Genomic DNA, 18,965 nt, shown 5'->3' on the forward strand with positions numbered 1-18,965 from the left:
CATGGGTCAGGACTGAGGAGTAGCCCTTGGCCACCGGGCTGGTGCCGACTGCCTGGCTGATGAGAGCCGGCTTGCCCGAGGTCACATGCTTTTCTGACAGGTACCGTCTGCTCTACTGACTCATTGACTTGGGGCCCCGGCCCCCTCAACCCCACCTGGGACCACTCTGCAGAACCATCCAGCTTCAGAACTCTCTGGAAGCTTGGCTGATGCTTCCGGGGAGACTGCATGGTGGCTCACACCCTCCCTCCCTAGGAAACCTCCTGCATGCCAACCTCCATGTCAGTCTGCTTCCTCACTCGGGCCGTCCCTGTGTGGCTAGGGGTCCCAGCCAGGCCTTACCTTGTCCTCCTTGTGGAAAGCCAGGCAGGAGGCCCAGTTCACTCCCCGGATATATGCAGTTGACATTTTGAGGATATCTAGCTTGAAAGGCTGCTCGAGGAAAACGATGTGGTTCTCGGTGACTCCGAAGCTGTGGTAATAGCTCGGGGAGAGGAGGGAGCGGGAGGTGATGGAGCAGAACACCTCCATGTGCTTCAAGGGGTTCTTCCCCTTCTTGTCCTCTAGAGAAAGGCAAGCCTCAGGAGCAGCACAGGACCTGGCCACCCCCAGACAACGCCCCCATCACCTGCAGCTGAGCCTTTCAAACTGACCTGGTCGCTAAGAAGAACCTTTGGATGAGAGCCGACAAGTAAACCGATGAAGGGGCTGTTGCCTGGCTGACGCAGGGGCTCTGAGTGTTCCCACTTAGGCCCTCCTGCCCTGCGAGACCTGGTGCTACAATCTGAAAACATGGAGCCCCAGAGCCAGGCCTCGGGGCCAGGGGTCTGCACGACAGCCTGGGGGCTCAAACCAGCCTCCACCTGTGTTTGCATCAAGGTTTCTTCGAAACACAGCCGCGCTCCCTCCTTCATGCGGGGCCCGTGGCTACCCCTGCTCTTGAGCCTCAGGGGCTTTGCTGAGGATTGCAACAGGGACCACAGGTCTGCAAAGCCTCAGATACTCACTCCAGGAACAGCTTGTCGGCCCCTGCTCTGGAACAACACCTCTTCACGCACACGGATCATCAGGGATCATGATCAAAGTGTGAAGTCTGACTCAGTATGTGGGGCTGGGGCCTGAGGTTCTGCATTTCTATCCAGCGCCCAGGGGATGGGCCAGCTTCCTAGGCTTCGACTTTGATATTTTGCTGAGGCCCATCATTTGAGATGTACCTCACAGGGTTTCCATGAATTTCTCTTCGCGCTGACCATTCAGAAACAGCTGAGGGTGAGACTAAGCACCCACTGTGATAAGGGACTGTTATACATCTTGTGACAATGGAAGAAGACCGTATGATCCCCATTTTACGGATGGGAAACTGAGGTGTGATGGAATATGGTCTATCATTATGGCCAAAGACAAAAGGTTTAGGCCAAGAAGACACAGCCCTCTTAGCCGGGCCACCTCCTCTGTTATTAGGGATAATAACACTCACAGAGTGGAGAGAGAGAACAGAATGAAATCATGAAGTAGTCCAAGTAGCTCGGCCCATGTCCAGACAGCAGAGGTGCGCAGTACATGTTCGTGCTCTTATTCCTGTCAGGATGAGTCACCGCTGGCCAAAAGGCCTCCCCACCCAGGCCTGGGGCTGGCTTATAATGAGTTATCTGCAAGCGTCCCCGCCTTGCTTGTGGCCACCTGGGCACACCATAAACAGCTGGCTGGTGGGAGGGATGCTGTGGGGTTGTGGGGTGGTTCTTTTCTTCACAAAACAAATGGAGCACAAAGCAAACCGAAATGGAAAGCACCCTGGCCTAGGAGGCAGGACATGGGCGTGAATCCCAGGGAAGCCACCAGCATGCAGCAGGGGCTCAGTGGGGAGCTGCAAGCATGATGTTGGAGGCCCCTGCTGCCACCTGATCCCCCTGGGCCTCATCACCCTATTTTATAATATGACATGGCAAACTCAGATGCCAGTACCATCCGCAGGTCTGACATTCTAGGAGTCTGGCTGGACGCTCTAATCCTTTATTGGCTTAATTCATGGGAGTTCCGTTTAACAAGAATACTCATTGTGCCTTCTGACCTTAGGGGCTCACATCTACTGATAGAGCCTAGTAAGTTGCTCAGGAGCTTCTACAAGACTATGAGGGAGGGGACCAGCTGGGATCACAGATGGAAGCCAGTTTTCCTAAACCAGCAGGTCAAGCCCGCACCCTCGTCATTCTGCCCTGTCTCCTGAGCCCTGTGCAACCACCCTCAGAGGCCTGGTCTCCTGGGTGTGGTTCCCAGGAGGGTCCTGGACAAATAAGGGTCAGGAGCCTCCTCCCCTCAGGAACATGAAATCACAATTGGCCTGGGCTTTGCTCCAGGTTCCTGGCCTTAAATGGAGAAGGTTCAGAAGGCCCAAAGAAGCGGGGCGGGGAGAGTCTGAGAGGCTGAAGGTCTGAGGCAGGGCTGAGCTCCCATAACAATACTAGGAACCTGGCTTCAGGGGCTGGGTTGAAAGTGGGCAGTACAGCTTTGGCATACAAAGTTATGTTAGAAAACTGAAAAAAAAAATGGATGGAAGGAACGATGTTTGATGGGCGGATGGATGGATGGACAGACAGGTGGTTGGATGGATGATGGATGGATAGGTAGACGGATGGATGATGGATAGTTGGGATGGATGATGGATGGACAGACAGATGGATGGATAGGTAAATGGTGGATGAATAATGGATAAATTAATGAATCAATGAACTGGAGCCTAAAGAAAAGCAGGTTAGAATAGGAAAGGAATTTATTCTTTCAAAAGGAAGTCTGGCAACATCTCTTTTCCCCTGAAGGAGAAAAGCGTGTTCATGGTCATCTGAATCACCCATGAGGGAAAGTGTCAGATTGAGTCTTATGTCATCAATAAAAATCAGAACTCTTTGGAGGTAGCCACCCTTGGCATCTGTCCTTCATGATATCCGCAGAATGACCCACCTGGTACAGTGGCAAGGATCTTAAAGATCACATATTTCGTCTTCCCCTTGTCCATGATGGATGTGCCCATATTAAGAACATTTCCGGCTGCATCATAATGAGGATGTGCTGTTGCCAGATTTACAGCCACGTATTTGCGATAATCAACCTGCAAAATGATAACCACCTGCTTTTACAAATGGGGGGAGGGTGAAACTTGATGAAAAGCACCTACTTCTAGGTTGAGAGAGATGAGGGCTACTTTTGCCTATCTCCTGATGTGAAAATAAGGCAGACTTCACCTTTAAAGAGGATGTTTACCCGTGTGACCTGATAGCACCTCATGGGTGGCCTCCTACAGCACAGAGGCTGCAGGGGAGTCGGTGAGCCATGTGTCTTTTCTGTGATGGTTGTTGCAACCCTGCCCCCTGGCCCTGAGGGTGTCCTCAGCATGGCAGCAGGATTCCTCGACACAGAGCAATGACCTGCACAGAGAGGCAGCCTTAGCACTAATCTTAACCGCTGCTTTGTCTTTCTGCTTACATCATTTAAATTCTCCCCTTTTGCCTGCCACAGAGGCATAAATCTCCAGGCCTCTCTCATAGGATTATTCTGGGAACAGAGAGTTACAAAAACACTTGGTCAAAGCGAAACTTGACTAACAAGCCCAGTAATGACCCCCCATCCCCAGCAGGGCACAGCCACAGAATAATGTGTGGCTGAGGAAACAACTGTCCTCCTCTCTTCCCCCAGAAGAGCATGACCTCTGGCCAAAAGTCAGGCAAGGCTTCATTCTCTCTTAGTATTTCCTCTCTGAGGCTTTGTGGAAAGCATACATCAGTTGGACCTATGCCACCCAGCTTAAAAGCTGCTGGACATAATTTCGCAGCTAAGAAAAGTATTCCCTTTAACAGATCGTTAAAATGTATTGAGAAGACATTGAGGCTTTGAATAGCCAGCTGGAGAAAAAATGAGTGGGTCTATTGATTTTCATGAAAATGTTGATTTGATTCTGCCCAGGAAAGGTATCTGCTTGGGTATTTATTTTTGTCCTCTTGCTTTCTGCCTAAGGTCTCCCTCTTCAGGTCAATACCAGGTAGGACTGCTCCAGTCCGGGCAATCCAGTACAGTCATTCATTCAAACTCCCATTAAGCTCCCACTCGGTGCCAAGATGGTGGACAATGTTGTGGGTTGAATTGTGTCTTCCAAAATGATATGTTGAAGCCCCAAACCTTGGCATGTATATTTGGAAACAGGGCCTTTGTAGATGTAATCAAGTTAAAATGAGGTAATTCTGGATGGAGGTGCGCCCTAATCCAATGATTTGTATCTCTAGAAGAGATTGGAGTGATGCATCTATAAGCCAAGGAACACCGAGGATTCCTGGCAGCCACCAAAGGCTGGAAGAGAGAAGCCAGCATCTTCCCCTGGAGGCTTCAGAGAGAGCATGGCTCCGAGGACACCCCGATTTCAGATTTCCAGCCTCCAGAATGTGAGAGAATAAATCTCTGTTGTTCTAACCCACCTAGTTTGTGGTACTTTGCTTCGGTAGCCCTAAGAATAAACACAGACACAGAGATGAAACGACACAGACCTCACCCCAAGAGAGCTTAGAATCTAGTGCTAAGTGCTGTGCTGGGGAAGCTCAGGATCCAATGGCATTAGAGGAGGGGCTGCCCCCATGAGTTCCTGCAGGCCACATGGCCCAACCCAGGGGGTCTCTCTCTCATGAGCAGGAACTGATGCTGGTTGTAGTAGATTCACTGGTACCTTCTCCAGGGTTTCCAGAGTCTGTGGGTTGACTTTCCTGATGTAATTGGTCTCTGTGGTCGCATAGAAGTCTTCTCCACACTTCATGATGTTAATCAGGCAGTTGTCTGTGAAATCAGGGATGGTATGGGACAAGTAGGTGAATGCTCTGTGGAGGAAAGCAGATCAAGAGCAAATCAATGGCTGTGTCTACCCAGCTGGAAAGTTCTGCTCAAGATGGCTTTAGTTTTCCTACCACTTAAAATGCTCTACAATTCAAGGGGAAAAAGTTCCAAGTCCCAAAGGATCACTTGAGGAATCTGGAGGACTTGGAGATCAAGTTGCTCGAAGATACCACTGTGTTGAATTAGCTAAGAAGTGAGTCATCTGGGACAAGATGGCCACCAACTGAACCCTCCTGGGCTCTCAAAAATCCAAAGGTCTCCCACACCAGAGACACCAAGAGCTGGTAGGTTGTTCTGAAATACTTTAAGAATTTCTACAGAAATCTTATGTATCCATCCATAATGGCCCCCTAAGGCTAGCAAAACAGCTAATCCTTGCTTTTGGAAGGAATGAGAGTCCACAATGGACACTCTGAATTTGTCCAGGAAATTAGTTTTTTTTTTTCTTTAAAGGAAAGTAAACAAATTATGAGAGAAAAACTCATCATTAGTTTGATCAGAAGATCCTGGATCCGTGTATTGGTTAGTGCTCCCCCTGCTGGTGAATGGTGAAGCAGCAAAGACGCCCGACAAGCGGTGGTTTTGCGTTCCTTCCCTCCCCACTCCATCCCCTCCCCACCCCCTGCCTGGCTCCTCCCCCGCCTGCAAATGCCAGTTCAGTGCTTGCTGTGTGCCAGCCCCAGCACTGGATCCTGGAACTGGAAAGATGACGTCAGTTCCAGAAAAGCAGGAGCAATCTTCCATCTCTGGACCAGTCTACTGCTAGCACATTTCCTAACTCGTCTATATCCGAAGAGTATCAGGAAGGAGACACTGACAGTGGGTCTGATTCCCTGGCCAACAGTTTAATCATCAAGCCTGCACTACATTCATAGTCATCATAGCCCAGATGATTTGAAACGTATTCAACTAAAAATCTTTCCCAATCTCTTTCTCTCATTTGCCAGTTTCCCACCTCACAGATCCTCCCACTTTCTCTACACACATACAAGCAAAAATAAATCCAGATTTCTTCTTGCTTTTTTACACAAAACATAGCATATCATATGCTCTTTCTACACCTTATTCCGCACTGTGCCCACCACTCAACAAGGTATCTGGGAAATCTTTCCATTCAGCACATAGGGAGCATCCTCATCACCCCTCATCTTTTTTTTGCTCCTGCCTGGTATTTTCTTGTACAGCTTCACTCTTATTTATTTAACTACCCTTCTGTTGATGAGCATTTGGGTTATGTTCAGTTCCTCATTATAACAAAGGATGCAGCCATGGATAACATTGTACGTTTGCCATTCCAGACGTGAGCAAGCCTATCTCTAGACTAAAGAGAACGTGCGTTTATAATTTTTGAGACATAATTCCAAATTGCTCTCCTACCAGCCATATGGAAAAATACCTAATAATCTGTCAGATGCCCTTTGCCTCTTGCTATCAGTGATCAAGAACTGTGTGCCATAGACGGGCAAAGCCTGGCCAGGTGAAGGTTTTCATGTACTCTACAGAGGATTGTCAGAGGAGAGGATGCTGGTTGTTTTGACCACCGAGGATATCAAAAAGCATGACCAGATTCAAAACGGACAGTTACTTGGAAAATATGTTTTTGCAGGGGTCTGGATAGGCCATTGTTCCAAACTCTGATACCACAATCCTATTGGCCTCGATGTTGGCGTTGTAGGTATCACTTCTCAGGTATTTGCTCCTGTAATAGACTTCACCTAAAAGAGAAGATGCAGAATCATCCAGGCTGACACTTTTACAGTCATTTTTAAGGTCAATTTCAGTCAATGTAGGGGTATTACAGAAGGAAAGGTGAGTTCAGTAGGATGGTGCCCTTTAGTGTGTGCTGGCTACAAGGAGCATTTGCAGTGAGCTCTCACACACATTTCCTCACTTGAGACAACAATATGGCAAGGTAAGTATCCGTATGAGCTCCACTTACATAGCAGGGGACTGAGGCTCAGACATGTTCAGTCACCTTGCCAAGAGGTGCTGATCTGGCCCATTGACCATCTCTTCCACCATGCTAGTATCCCTCTAGGGAAGGTCCGGATTTGGAGGACTGGTCCAGAAGGCCTCATACTTGGGCTGGGTTTCCCCAGGACCTGGTTTAGCCCTAGAAACCTTCCATTGACCATTTCAGCCCCTGGAGTAATATTTGATACCTACTACAGCCAGAGGATGACCTAGCACCTGATTCCATATACGGTAAAGTGCTAGTACCTGTGTGGAGGTCTCATTCACATAGACACTGGAGAAAATCTAACTCACTGCATACAAGCAGGGACTCTTGACCAGTTCATCAAGACCAACCTGAAAATGTATGTATGTTTCTAGACCCGTATTAGGTTCCTATGGCTGTTGTAACAAATTACCACAAACTTAGTGGCTCAAAATGACACAAATTTGTTATCTTACCATTTTGGAAGATGTAGCCGGAATGGATCTTACAGGCCTAAAAAGCAAGGTGTCAGCAGGGAAATCTATTTCTGGCTTTTCTAGCTTCTAGAAGTTGCCTGCATTGCTTGGCTTATGGTCACATGACTCTGACCTCTGATTCTATGGTCACATCTTTTCTGACTCTGACCTCCCTCTTTCCCTTGTGATGACGCTTGTAATTACACTGAGCCCACCTGGATAATCTCTCCACCTCAAGGTCCTTAACTTAATCACATCTGCAAAGACCCTTTTACTTTGCAGAGTCATATAATATAGTCACAGGTTCCTTCTGGAAGAGAAAGGGGAGCAGGGGTGGGGGAGAAGAGAGGAGAGAGCTGAGGAGGCCCAGCTGGGAGTGGATGGATCAGGAAAGGCTTCCTGGAGGAGGTGGGACTTGAAATAGCCCTTGGAAGATGAATAAAATTATTTGCCCTCCATATACTGGGGAGGTGGCAAGTAGGAGAGAGTAGCGCATTTCCATTCACTCTTCCTTGAAAGTCTGAAAGCAAAGGCCTGGAGGTGGGAAAGGCAGCCCACCTCCTGCAGGACTGAGTAACATGGTTTTCAGCATGAGGCAGGGGCTTGGGAGCAGCAGGAATGGGATGAGGTTAAGGGGTGGGGGCTCTACTGGCATATATGAGGCTTTCAAACCATTTGGTGGACAATTTGAAACCTCTAGGTTTTTAAATTTTTATTTAATTTTGCTGTTAATTAGCAAGTGACGTGTTGATTTTTCCCTGCTATAGAATACATTCTTTGCTGTAATATAATATATGCTTCCAATGTTGGTTCAAATATAATATGCAAAAAGTCCAGGTCATACTGACATTTCACTCCCATAAAACAAGTTGATTAGAGAAATATCCATCATGTATCCACTGTCATGATGATGGGCTTAGGAGAGAACACCTTCCCAAGAAATTCTTGTCTGGTGACTTTTTATATCTAAGAAAGGAAACAGGGCTAAGAGCTAACATTTATTGTGCACATGTGTGCTAAGTACTGTGTGGACACTTTATGTGTATTTTTTCTGGTTTGATTCTAAAACATTGGAAATGTTAAGAATACATCAACCAGAAATGTGTTCTTCAGGGGGGAAAAAATCAACCTAATGTCATTTGCTAATCAACAACAAAATAAAATTTAAGCACTTGAAGGTTTCAAATTTCTTACCAAATGAAGTACAAGGGGCTTAGGCACTCATGACCCTGCAGGCCCAGTTCCAGTGAGTAAAACTGAGGCACAGAGAGGTTAAGTACCTTGCTTTAAGCCACACAGCTAGGGAGGGGTAAGCTGGATTCAAAGCTGACACAGCCACCACCGTGAGTTTGACCATTCCGTCTGATCCTTGTTATTAAAAACGCACCTCTGGAAATGGGCTACCATAACTGCATGGCTTGCTGGAGCTTCACAAACTGAACCGACCCATATGAACTACATCCTAGTTAACAGAACATGAGAACCCCCTGGAGGCCCCTCATAACTTGTCCAGTCACAAGTTTCTCCCCTCCCCGCCCCACAAGCCACTATTTTGACCCCTAATAGTCTCTATTAGTTTTGCTCTCGGGATTGCGTTTTCATGTCCATCTCCAAAGGACGTGAGTGTTTGTTTCAGTGGTAAAGACTCCAGCCTGTGCACCTAGATGGAAATAATAGGAATAATGGTGATGCTAGTCTTCATAAAATTGGAAGAGACCATGAAAGACCTTCTAGTTCTTTCTCCAGGCTTTGGGAGGTAAACTGTGTGTGCCCAGGGGAAGATCACCATCTATCCTATTCTCAAATGTCTTTTCACAGGTGGCTGCTGTGAAAATAAGTATCACTGAGATATTTCAGGAGCGGGGGCTCTGTTCTGGGCCTGCAGGAAGAAATAGGGAGGAATGACTTTGAGTTAACCCAGCCCTGGGTTCGTGTGTTCAACCAGTATCTATTAATCACCTTGGTGGGCCAGGAAGTGGGGGCGAGCAGCGTAGTCACATCTCTACCCCTGAGGGGATTCAGGTCTCCAAGTGGCTATGAATCCTACTCTGTCATCTACTGACCATGCGCTTGACCTCGTGTCAGAGTCAACACTTGGTCCTCTCTGCTCTGATGTGAGGATCATGATATGTTTCTTATGGAGTTGCTGTGATGCTTAAGGCCTGTAAAGCATTCAGCACATAGTAGGTGCTCAATAAAAGCTACATATGCTATTGAGATGCAGTGGGTAGAGTGGGCAGGCTTTGGTTCCAGGGTTAGTCCTAATCCCAGCCATGTGACCCTGGGTGAGTCTCTTTATCTCATTGAACCTCAGTTTTCTCAACTGGAAATTAGGGATCACGCAGCCCTCCCCAGATAGGATTGGCAGTTTTAAATGAGATGGGATGATACAAGGAGTTAGGCCCATTGGTACACAGCATGCACTTGCTAAGTAATGGCTGTGGAAATTTGGAATTGTCCAACAAAATCCTGGAGGCAGGAAGACTCAGCTGGGGGTTGGTGAGGCCACACACACTGGTCTTTGGTCACATGCTACATAGACCCTACTTCATGGCACCCTGGTCTCCCCCTGAATCAGCCTGTCCTTCGCTGGTCACTCTCTGAGGGTCACCACCTACAAGCACCGGCTAAAGTGCTTTCCCTAAAATGCTGAATTAAGTTCACTTGAAATGTAAACACCCATCTCGGGCTGGCTGTCAGCAGGTGGCCCATTTCCTATAAACAACCAGCCTCAGAGCACACATGGAGGGTTCAGGGGCCACAGGAAAACATGTCTCTGGAATTACTCAAAGCTGACACTCAACTCTGAGGCTGAGATTAAAGAAGGCCACCACACATTCCCCAGAACCTTGCTCCCTGGTGAGCCCCAATTAGCCACATTCCTTCTAAAGGGACACAAGTAAACAGATGTGCTCCTGCCTGGAATCTTCTAGAATTGGGTCAAGTTTGATATTCTGGGGGGAGTGGGAGATTTTATATATATATATATATATATATATATATATATATATATATAATTGGAGGTAGATATATATATATATATATCTACCTCCAATTTAAGCAAACTTCCAAAAGGCTAGTTTAGAGCTATAATAATTGAAAAAGCTTCGGAAAAGGCTAAATTCTGGAGAGCTTTTTGTCTCTAAACCTTGGTGATGCTGACTCTTGGAATTCACATGTTCAAATCCTCGTGGGACAACGACCTTGCCTCTAAATAAAAAATTATCGAAATGTACTGCTGAGGGAGACTTGAGTTCATTCATCTCTATGCCTGCTTTATAAAAATTTTTAATTTTGAAATAATTTTAAGGGTGCCTGGGTGGCTCATTTGGTTAAGTGTCCGAAACTTGATCTCAGCTCAGGTCTTGATCTCAGGGTGATGAGTTCAAGCCCTGTGCTGGGCATGAAGCCTACTTTAAAAAAAAAACAAAAACAAAAACTGAAATTATTTTAGACTTACAAAAAAGAGCACTCCTATATACCCTTTGTCTGTCTGGCTTCTCCTCCACTCTGCTCCTTTAGTTAAATCTTAGGTTTTTAAAACATTAACTTTCACTGGTTTCTGCTGAAGGCCACAAACCATTTTTCTATCTTTCTGCTTTCTTATTCCAGTCTTTTCTTACTGGTTTGGCACTGATTTGGGTTTTCCATGCTGGCTGTACACTCATCACCTGGTGCTTTGAAACAGTGGCAGAAGCCTCAGCCCCACCTCCACGGTGCACTGATGAACTTGGTCTTGGGTGGGACAGGGCAGCAAGACTGGAGGTTCACTGCAGAGGTTTTCTTTTTTTTTTTATTAACACATAATGTATTATTTGTTTCAGGGGTACAGGTCTGTGATTCATCAGTCTTACACAATTCACAGCGCTCACCATAGCACATATCCTCCCCAACGTCCATCACCCAGCCACTCCATTCCTCACAAACCCCCCCGACTCCAGCAACCCTCAGTTTGTTTCCTGAGATTAAGAGTCTCTTATGGTTTGTCTCCCTCTCTGGCTTTGTCTTGTTTCATTTTTCCCTCCCTTCCCCTATGATCCTCTGTCTTGTTTCTCAAATTCCTCATATTAGTGAGATCATATGATAATTGTCTTTCTCTGATTGACTTATTTTGCTTAGCATAATACCCTCTAGTTCAATCAACGTCGTTGCAAATGGCAAGATTTCATTTTTTGATGGCTGCATAATATTCCATTGTGTGTGTGTGTGTGTGTGTGTGTGTGTGTGCATGTGTGTACACCACATCTTCTTTATCCATTCATCTGTCGATGGACATCTAGGCTCTTTCCATAGTTTGGCTATTGTGGACATTACTGCTATAAACATTGGGGCGCACATGCCCCTTCGGATCACTACATTTCTATCTTTGGGGTAAATACCCAGTAGTGCAATTGCTGGGTTGTAGGGTAGCTCTATTTTCAACTTTTTGAGGAACCTCCATACTGCTTTCCAGAGTGGCTGCACCAGCTCACTGCAGAGGTTTTCTGAAACCTCAGTGTGCTCAGGGCCATCTAGGAGATGTGTTAGAAACACCGATACTCTGACTGTGCCCTTCAGGATTATGATTCACTCAGCCCTGGGTGGGGTCTCAGAATTTGGAGCTTTAATCCTAGGGGATTCCGATGTATGAGGTACACAAACCACCTTTTGAGAAATATTGGCTTTGTGTTATCTGTAAATCAGAGAACCCTGCTCACCCTGTGCATGTCCTCTTGAATCATGTATAGTAGTACTTAACATTTTTGGTTTGTGTTTCTACTCTTGGGGAGTTGAGTGGGGAGCCATTGAGAGTTGTAGAGGAGAGGAGAGATGAGGCCAGGCTGTGCCTCACTAATGTTGGCAATCTGATAGCCTTGAGAGGATTGGGCTGGAGAGATGAGGAGGGAGGGTAGCCAGCAAGAGGGGGAAGCAGAGCAGAACAGCATAAGTCTTCGGTCATGAGATTCTAGATTTAGAGAGCATTGGGTTTATATCTGACATCCACCACTTCCTAGCTGTGTGCCTTTGGGCAAGTTACTTAGCCTCTCTGGGTGTCAGGCTCATCTGTAAAATCAAGAGGTACCTTCCTCAGAAGCTGTAGTGAGGGCTGAGTTGTGGGTGGGCACAAAGCACTTGGGCCAGTGGCCAGCAAGCACTCCCTGTAGTGAGTGCTGAAGAGATCGACTGGGAACATATTGCTTCCTTCTCCCAAAACAACCTTTACCTCGTTCATGCCATTTGGGCTCCATAAAGAGTTTCCTAGCACTCCTCTGGGCCAGGCCCAGTGCCAGGTAATGAAGACACAACAATTTGAACAGAAAGCCTGTGTTCTGGGGCCTCCCACCCTAGGCTGGAGAATGGCAAGCTGATCATTGCAAAGCAGAGTAGGGCGTGTACCTTCAACACAGGCCAGGTTCAAGAGCAGGATGGGGAAGGACGAGTAATTGAGTGGACTCTCTGTACTTCCCATTTTCCAGCCAGTTCCAGATTATGCATAGAATCGAGTCTTTCATGCTATTGCATATTTTTTTAAATTTTTCTGTATATTATGTTTTGGTATCTTAATAAACCTTTCTGGTTGGAGGAGACTGTCCTTCCCTGGACTAGCCAATTCTTAGAGGTAGCAAAAGGCCCAGCATATCTGTGAGATGAAAACTAACCATTCCAGAGCCAGATCTCCTCTCTCTGGCCCACGCACTCCAGGAAGCAATATTCCTCTGCCTTCATCACCCCAGGGCCAGGTGCCAAGCAACCAGAGACCACCCCCGAAGTCCAAAGCCTGCCAGCACTATTCACACCGGCTCATCCTAAGCTGTTTACTCTGTTCCATCTTGTCTTTCCCTCAGAAACCCCAGGACAGGCCATGGCCTATGTGCTTCCCCTGCTCCTGTCTTCTGCCTCTGGACCACCCTGTTGCTATCCACTGTGGACCGCTGTGACATGCCGTGCCTCCTAGGACCTGTGAGTATAATAGGCTTTGTTCCCAAGCCTCTCTCTGTCTCCTTTTGTGGTCACACCTAACTGACCATCCCATAAAAGATAATAAAACAGGTACTTACCTTTGACAATGGATTTTTAGTTTGAAAATCTACTAGAAACCTTTAGAAAGTCTAAGCAGCATGGGTTAACTTTGATCATGTGCCTGTTTAGCCCACTCAAGGATTTTGGTGGATGGCAGCCATGCTTCTGAAAGACAGCCATGGATTGGTCATCCCCTACTAGTTCTCTTGTCCCCAGAGTCTCTATGGAAGGATGTGGAAACCACCATTCAGTAAGCTGTGAGGGCTCACTTAAGCTACCTGCCGTTTCTCAGGGGGATGTGTGGGGGTGGGAGGAGGAGAGCAGGGATGGTTGCAAACTTGAACCCTAGACAAAACAAGTCAGATCCTAGCCCTACGTCAGTGACCTTGCTCGGTTAAATCACTCAACCTCTCTAAAGTTCCCATTTCCACGTCTGCAGAGAGGACAAAGCACACCTCCCTTGCAGTGCTAATGTGAGCACCTGAAATGGACCACAAGGGACCTGACAGCATGGCAAAGCAGGGCCTTCTGGAAAGGAAGCCAGTGTACTTTTACCTTTCATGCACGTCATCCAGAACAGCGTTGATTTCCCTAGGAATCATTGGTAACTTCTGTCAGGAGAGGAGGGGACTGTTAAGGCTTAGAGCTGTCAGCAAATATGGAACCACCCACTCTGTAGCTGAGTCTCAGTAAAATCTGTTACGTTTTTGCAAACTCAGAGCTCATGGTTTTCACGCATGGGGTCTGTATTCATGAAATCTTAGAGCAAGTCACTGGCATAGAGTCTGCCCCCGAAGATAATTGCTGACTGGCTTAGACGAAATAGTAATGAAGCAGAAATAACACTAATGCTTATTGAGCACATGTTCTGTGCCAGGTATTATACAAAGCTCCTTACACATATTAATGCCTTTAAATTCCTTAAATTCCACATTCCTGATATCTCCATTTTACAGATGGGGAGACAGAGAAAGGGTCAGTAACTTGGCCAAGGTCACACAGCTTGGGTGCATGTTAGGATGAAGACAGGATTCAAACCCAGTGACAGTGATGGTGGTTTTCAATCTATTCTGTGCCTACCAGGTGTCAGGCCCTTGCTAGATACCTGGCCCTTCTAATGATCATGACAGCTCTCCAGAGGGGATCATCAAGCTCTTTTTACTGCGGTGGACACGGAGGCCAAGGGAGGTGAAGTGATCTGTTTGTTATGCTGGAACGCAGGGTTTAAAGAAAAATGTCACCAAGCTGAAGCATTAGGACACGAACTTCCCCAGCATGTGACTCTGAGCCTGCTAAAGCCTCATGTGACCCATCCCAGACCTCTTTAAGAACTCAGAGCGTGCTGTTGTGACATACAGCAGCTTCATGGCCAACAGCAAAGAGTTTACCATCCACCTCGTGAGCCAGTCACCTGAACCCAGAATTCTGCCTTATTCAGCCATTTCAGTCTCCCCTCTGGGAGAGCCACTGAACTTGTTGCTTGAGTGACTGGTCTCCCTTGCCTGGTGAGCAATCTACTCAGCTCTGTTCCTTTCAGCTCTGTTCTCTTCCTATTCTGATTTGAGGCATGTCTGACTCCAAAGCCAGTAATCTCCTCCTGCTCTCACCCATCCTAATGAGAATGCATATCATTTTGCAGGTTAGGCTCTCTGAAAGAGAACCTTGGCTGCCTTTCCAGGGAGGTTTGTGCTTGTGGTTGGCTGAATGATGGCCTCTCCAAGATGTCCATGTTCTAATCCCTGAAACCTATGAAGTTGTTACCTTATAGGGCAATGCTGACATGATTATATTAAAGGTTTTGAGAAGGGAGATGATCCTGGATTATCTGGGTGGGCCCAATACCATCACAAAGGTCCTTATAAGAGGCAGACAGGAAGGTCAGAGAAGGAACTGATTATGGAAGTGGGGAGAGTGAGGGAGAGAGAGCAGGTGTGCAAGATGCTCTGCTGCTTTTGCAGGTGCAGCTGGGGCCACAAGCCAAGGAATGCAGGCAGCCTCTAGAAGCCGGAAAAGGCAAGGAAATGGGCTATCTCCCTGGAGCCTCCAACACCTTGATTTTAGCCCAGGTTTGACTTGACTTTCATAACTGTAAGAATAAATTAGTGCTGTTTTAAGCTACTAAATTTGTGGTTGTCTTTACAGCAGCAACGGCAAACCAACACAGTACTCTTACCGTCTCTAATTGTGAAGCTGTGGAGCAAGGCCAGGCCATCAAACCAATGGTTGTATCTAGTCTCCCCCACTGTGTGCATTCCAGGCCCGTTGCGCAGCAGGGTGCCCTGCAGCCATGTGGGAATCCTGCCTGTTAAGAGAAAGAATGTTTTGTTTCCAGTTTTCACATCCCAACCAAAAAGCTACGAGATGTGGCCATGGAAAGGAATTGAGGTCACAGACCCAACACGACTCGCTGCACCCACTCATTCCTTCAGCAGTCGTTTCCAGAAAGGGTAGGATATGCCTGGATTGTGCCAGCAGTGAGGATACCGAGATGAACTGACATCATCCCTGTCCTCAAGTTGCTCGCTACCCATGGAGCAGATGGATGAACAGACACCCAAACCACACCACAATAAAGGAAGGCAATGTGACAGGCTCAGCAAGGGGGCTGTGTGGAATAGAACCTCACCTCCAGGTGGGGTGAGAGCAGGAGGGTTGGGCCTGCTTCCTGGAGGAGCCACTGGCTGAGTCTTGAAGGGGAGTAGGTAGTGGCTTTCCAAAGGTGGGGAAAGAACATTCTAGAACTGTGCTGCCCAATATGGTAGCCACCGGTCTCATGTGGCCACGGAGGACTTGAAACCTGGCCAGTCTGAACAGAGATGTGCTGTAAAGTGTAAAATACACACTGAATTTCAAAGGCTAAGTATGAAAAAAAATGTAAAATATCTCAATAGCAATTTAAAAAATATTGATTACATGTTGAACTTATAATATTTTGGATATGTTGCCTTAAAAAATATACAGTTAAGACAGAATGGGAGAAGATATTTGCAAATGACATATCAGATAAAGGGCTAGTATCCAAAATCTATAAAGAACTCATCAAACTCAACACCAAAAGAACAAAGAATCCAATCAAGAAATGGGCAGAAGACATGAATAGACATTTTTCCAAAGAAGACATCCAAATGGCCAACAGACACATGAAAAAGTGCTCAATATCGCTCGGCATCAGGGAAATCCAAATCAAAACCTCAATGAGATACCACCTCACACCAGTCAGAATGGCTAAAATTAACAAGTCAGGAAATGACAGATGTTGGCGGGGATGCGGAGAAAGGGGAGCCCTCCTACACTGTTGGTGGGAATGCAAGCTGGTGCAGCCACTCTGGAAAACAGTATGGAGGTTCCTCAAAAAGTTGAAAATAGAGCTACCATATGATCCAGCAATTGCACTCCTGGGTATTTACCCCAAAGATACAAAAGTAGGGATCCGAAAGGGTACGTGCACCCCGATGTTTATAGCAGCAATGTCCACAATAGCCAAACTGTGGAAAGAGCCAAGATGTCCATCAACAGATGAATGGATAAAGAAGATGTGGTATATATATATACAATGGAATATTGTGCAGCCATCAAAAGGAATGAGATCTTGCCATTTGCAACAACGTGGATGGAACTGGAGGGTATTATGCTGAGCGAAATAAGTCAAACAGAGAAAGACATGTATCATATGAGCTCACTGATATGAGGAATTCTTAATCTCAGGAAACAAACTGAGGGTTGCTGGAGTGGGGGGTGGGGTGGGAGGGATGGGGTGACTGGGTGATGGACACTGGGGAGGGTATGTACTCTGGTAAGCGCTGTGAATTGTGCAAGACTGTTGAATCTCAGATCTGCACCTCTGAAACAAATAATGTAATACATGTTAAGAAAAAAAAAAAAGAAGGTAGCAGGAGGGGAAGAATGAAGGGGGGGGAAATCGGAGGGGTAGACGAACCATGAGAGACGATGGACTCTGAAAAACAAACTGAGGGTTCTAGAGGGGAGGGGGGTGGGAGGATGGGTTAGCCTGGTGATGGATATTGAGGAGGGCACGTTCTGCATGGAGCACTGGGTGTTATGCACAAACAATGAATCATGGAACACTATATCTAAAACTAATGATGTAATGTACGGGGATTAACATAACAATAAAAAAATTAAAAAAAAAGTTAAAAAAATATACAGTTAAAATTCACTTTTTTTTTTTTAACCTTTTTGAGTGTGGCTATTAGGAAATTTAAAACTATGCATGTGGCATGCATTATATCTCTGTTGAACAGCACAGCTCTAGAGGTAGGGTCCTGGAACAGACGCTGTTCGTGCCCCACCCTTGTCCTCTTGGCACTGGCCTCTCCCTGAAGGTTGCTTTCTGCCACTACCTGCAGCTCTCTGCCTGAGGGCTTTGTTTTCACTGCGGGAGATGATCTGCCCACACACTGGGCAAGCTGGAACACCTTGGAGTTAATGCCCCTGGAAGTGGCTGTCACCTAAAGATGGATGGGGAGTTGGGCATCACTTGTCACCACTTCTTTGCCCTCAGCTGGGACAATATGAAGCACGTTTTACACTATGCCCAGAGGGCTCAGCTCTGACGGCTCACAGTGGACAGTGGCTTGACAATGCCCTTTTATTGGTTTCCCTCCCAGTGTTTCTTGGGATCACATCCCAAATTAAACTACTTACATCTGAATTCTTATCTCTGGGGGAACCTGAACCAAGAGATCAAAGACCAGGTCAAAGACCAGGAGATGTGCTAGTTGTTTAGCAAGACTGGTCTGCAATTTTCGAGTGAGGAAGCCTAAGTATTGAGGCTGGAGACCTAAGCAGAGACCATGTGACAAAGGTCAATGAGACCACACCAAGGGCTTTGACTAGACACTCAGAAGAATGGTACAACTTGGCCAGTTAAAACAGGGAATGAGAGGATCTGATTTTCGTGCGTGTGCAATTTTTTTCTTGAGATAAAATTCACATACCAACAAAAAAAAATCCACCATTTTAAGGTATACAATTCAGGGGTTTTTAATATATTCACAATGTTATGCAATCATCACCATCTAGTTCCAGAACATTCTACACTTGATCTTAGCCAAAAGGCCGAGAAGCGATAGTTCCAGAACATTCTATCACCCCAAAACAAAGTCCTGTCCTCCTGACAACCACTCATCTACTTTCTAAGGATCTACCTCTTCTGGACAGCTCACATGAATGTAATATGCTCAGATTTGGGGTTTCAAAAGTTGTCTCTGTGGTGTAGAGTGTGGTGGGAGGAGGAGCCAAGAAGAGGTGGGAAGACCAGAGAGAGGATGGAGAGAAACAACAGAACAGAGAATTGGAGGATGTGGAATGGACAGGACTGGGAGTCTGAGTGAATAGGGGGGAGAGGGGAGGGAGCACCCCAAAGTGCCACCCAGTCTCCTGCCTTGGGCAACTAAGTGAATAGTGGGGCTATTCACAGAGACCCAGTTGCAGGAGAAGGAGCAGGTGAGGCAGAGCAGAGAGAGATGAATCTAAGCACAGTCAAAGCCCTAGATAGAAGAACACATATTGAGCACCATGTGCCAGGCACTGGGGGGTAGGTGACATTAAATCATATAATCATGGCAGCAACCCTATGTGGTAGGTACACGCGGACTGTTTGACATAAGAGGGAACTGAGGCAGGAAATGCTTAAGTAACTGGCCAAGGAGGTCTCAGAG

At 46.6% G+C, this 18,965-nt stretch overlaps 1 protein-coding gene and 1 pseudogene across 1 annotated transcript in view; both read right to left on the reverse strand.

Moving 5' to 3' along the window:
- The window catches only part of BCO1 (beta-carotene oxygenase 1), a 164,696-nt gene that overhangs the window by 23,793 nt on the left and 121,938 nt on the right, over nucleotides 1-18,965 (reverse strand). Inside the window, exons 17-21 of the mRNA XM_032389857.1 lie at nucleotides 15,458-15,586; nucleotides 6,455-6,584; nucleotides 4,706-4,853; nucleotides 2,956-3,103; nucleotides 343-563 (exon numbers count right to left, since the gene is read on the reverse strand). Coding sequence (XP_032245748.1) covers nucleotides 343-563; nucleotides 2,956-3,103; nucleotides 4,706-4,853; nucleotides 6,455-6,584; nucleotides 15,458-15,586 — 776 coding nt within the window. The remainder of the gene's footprint in view (nucleotides 1-342; nucleotides 564-2,955; nucleotides 3,104-4,705; nucleotides 4,854-6,454; nucleotides 6,585-15,457; nucleotides 15,587-18,965) is intronic.
- LOC116623088 lies at nucleotides 18,198-18,375 on the reverse strand (annotated as a pseudogene).

This window comes from Phoca vitulina, unplaced genomic scaffold, assembly GCF_004348235.1.
Source record: "Phoca vitulina isolate PV1807 unplaced genomic scaffold, GSC_HSeal_1.0 scaffold56, whole genome shotgun sequence".
NCBI classification, from domain to species: Eukaryota; Metazoa; Chordata; class Mammalia; order Carnivora; family Phocidae; genus Phoca; species Phoca vitulina.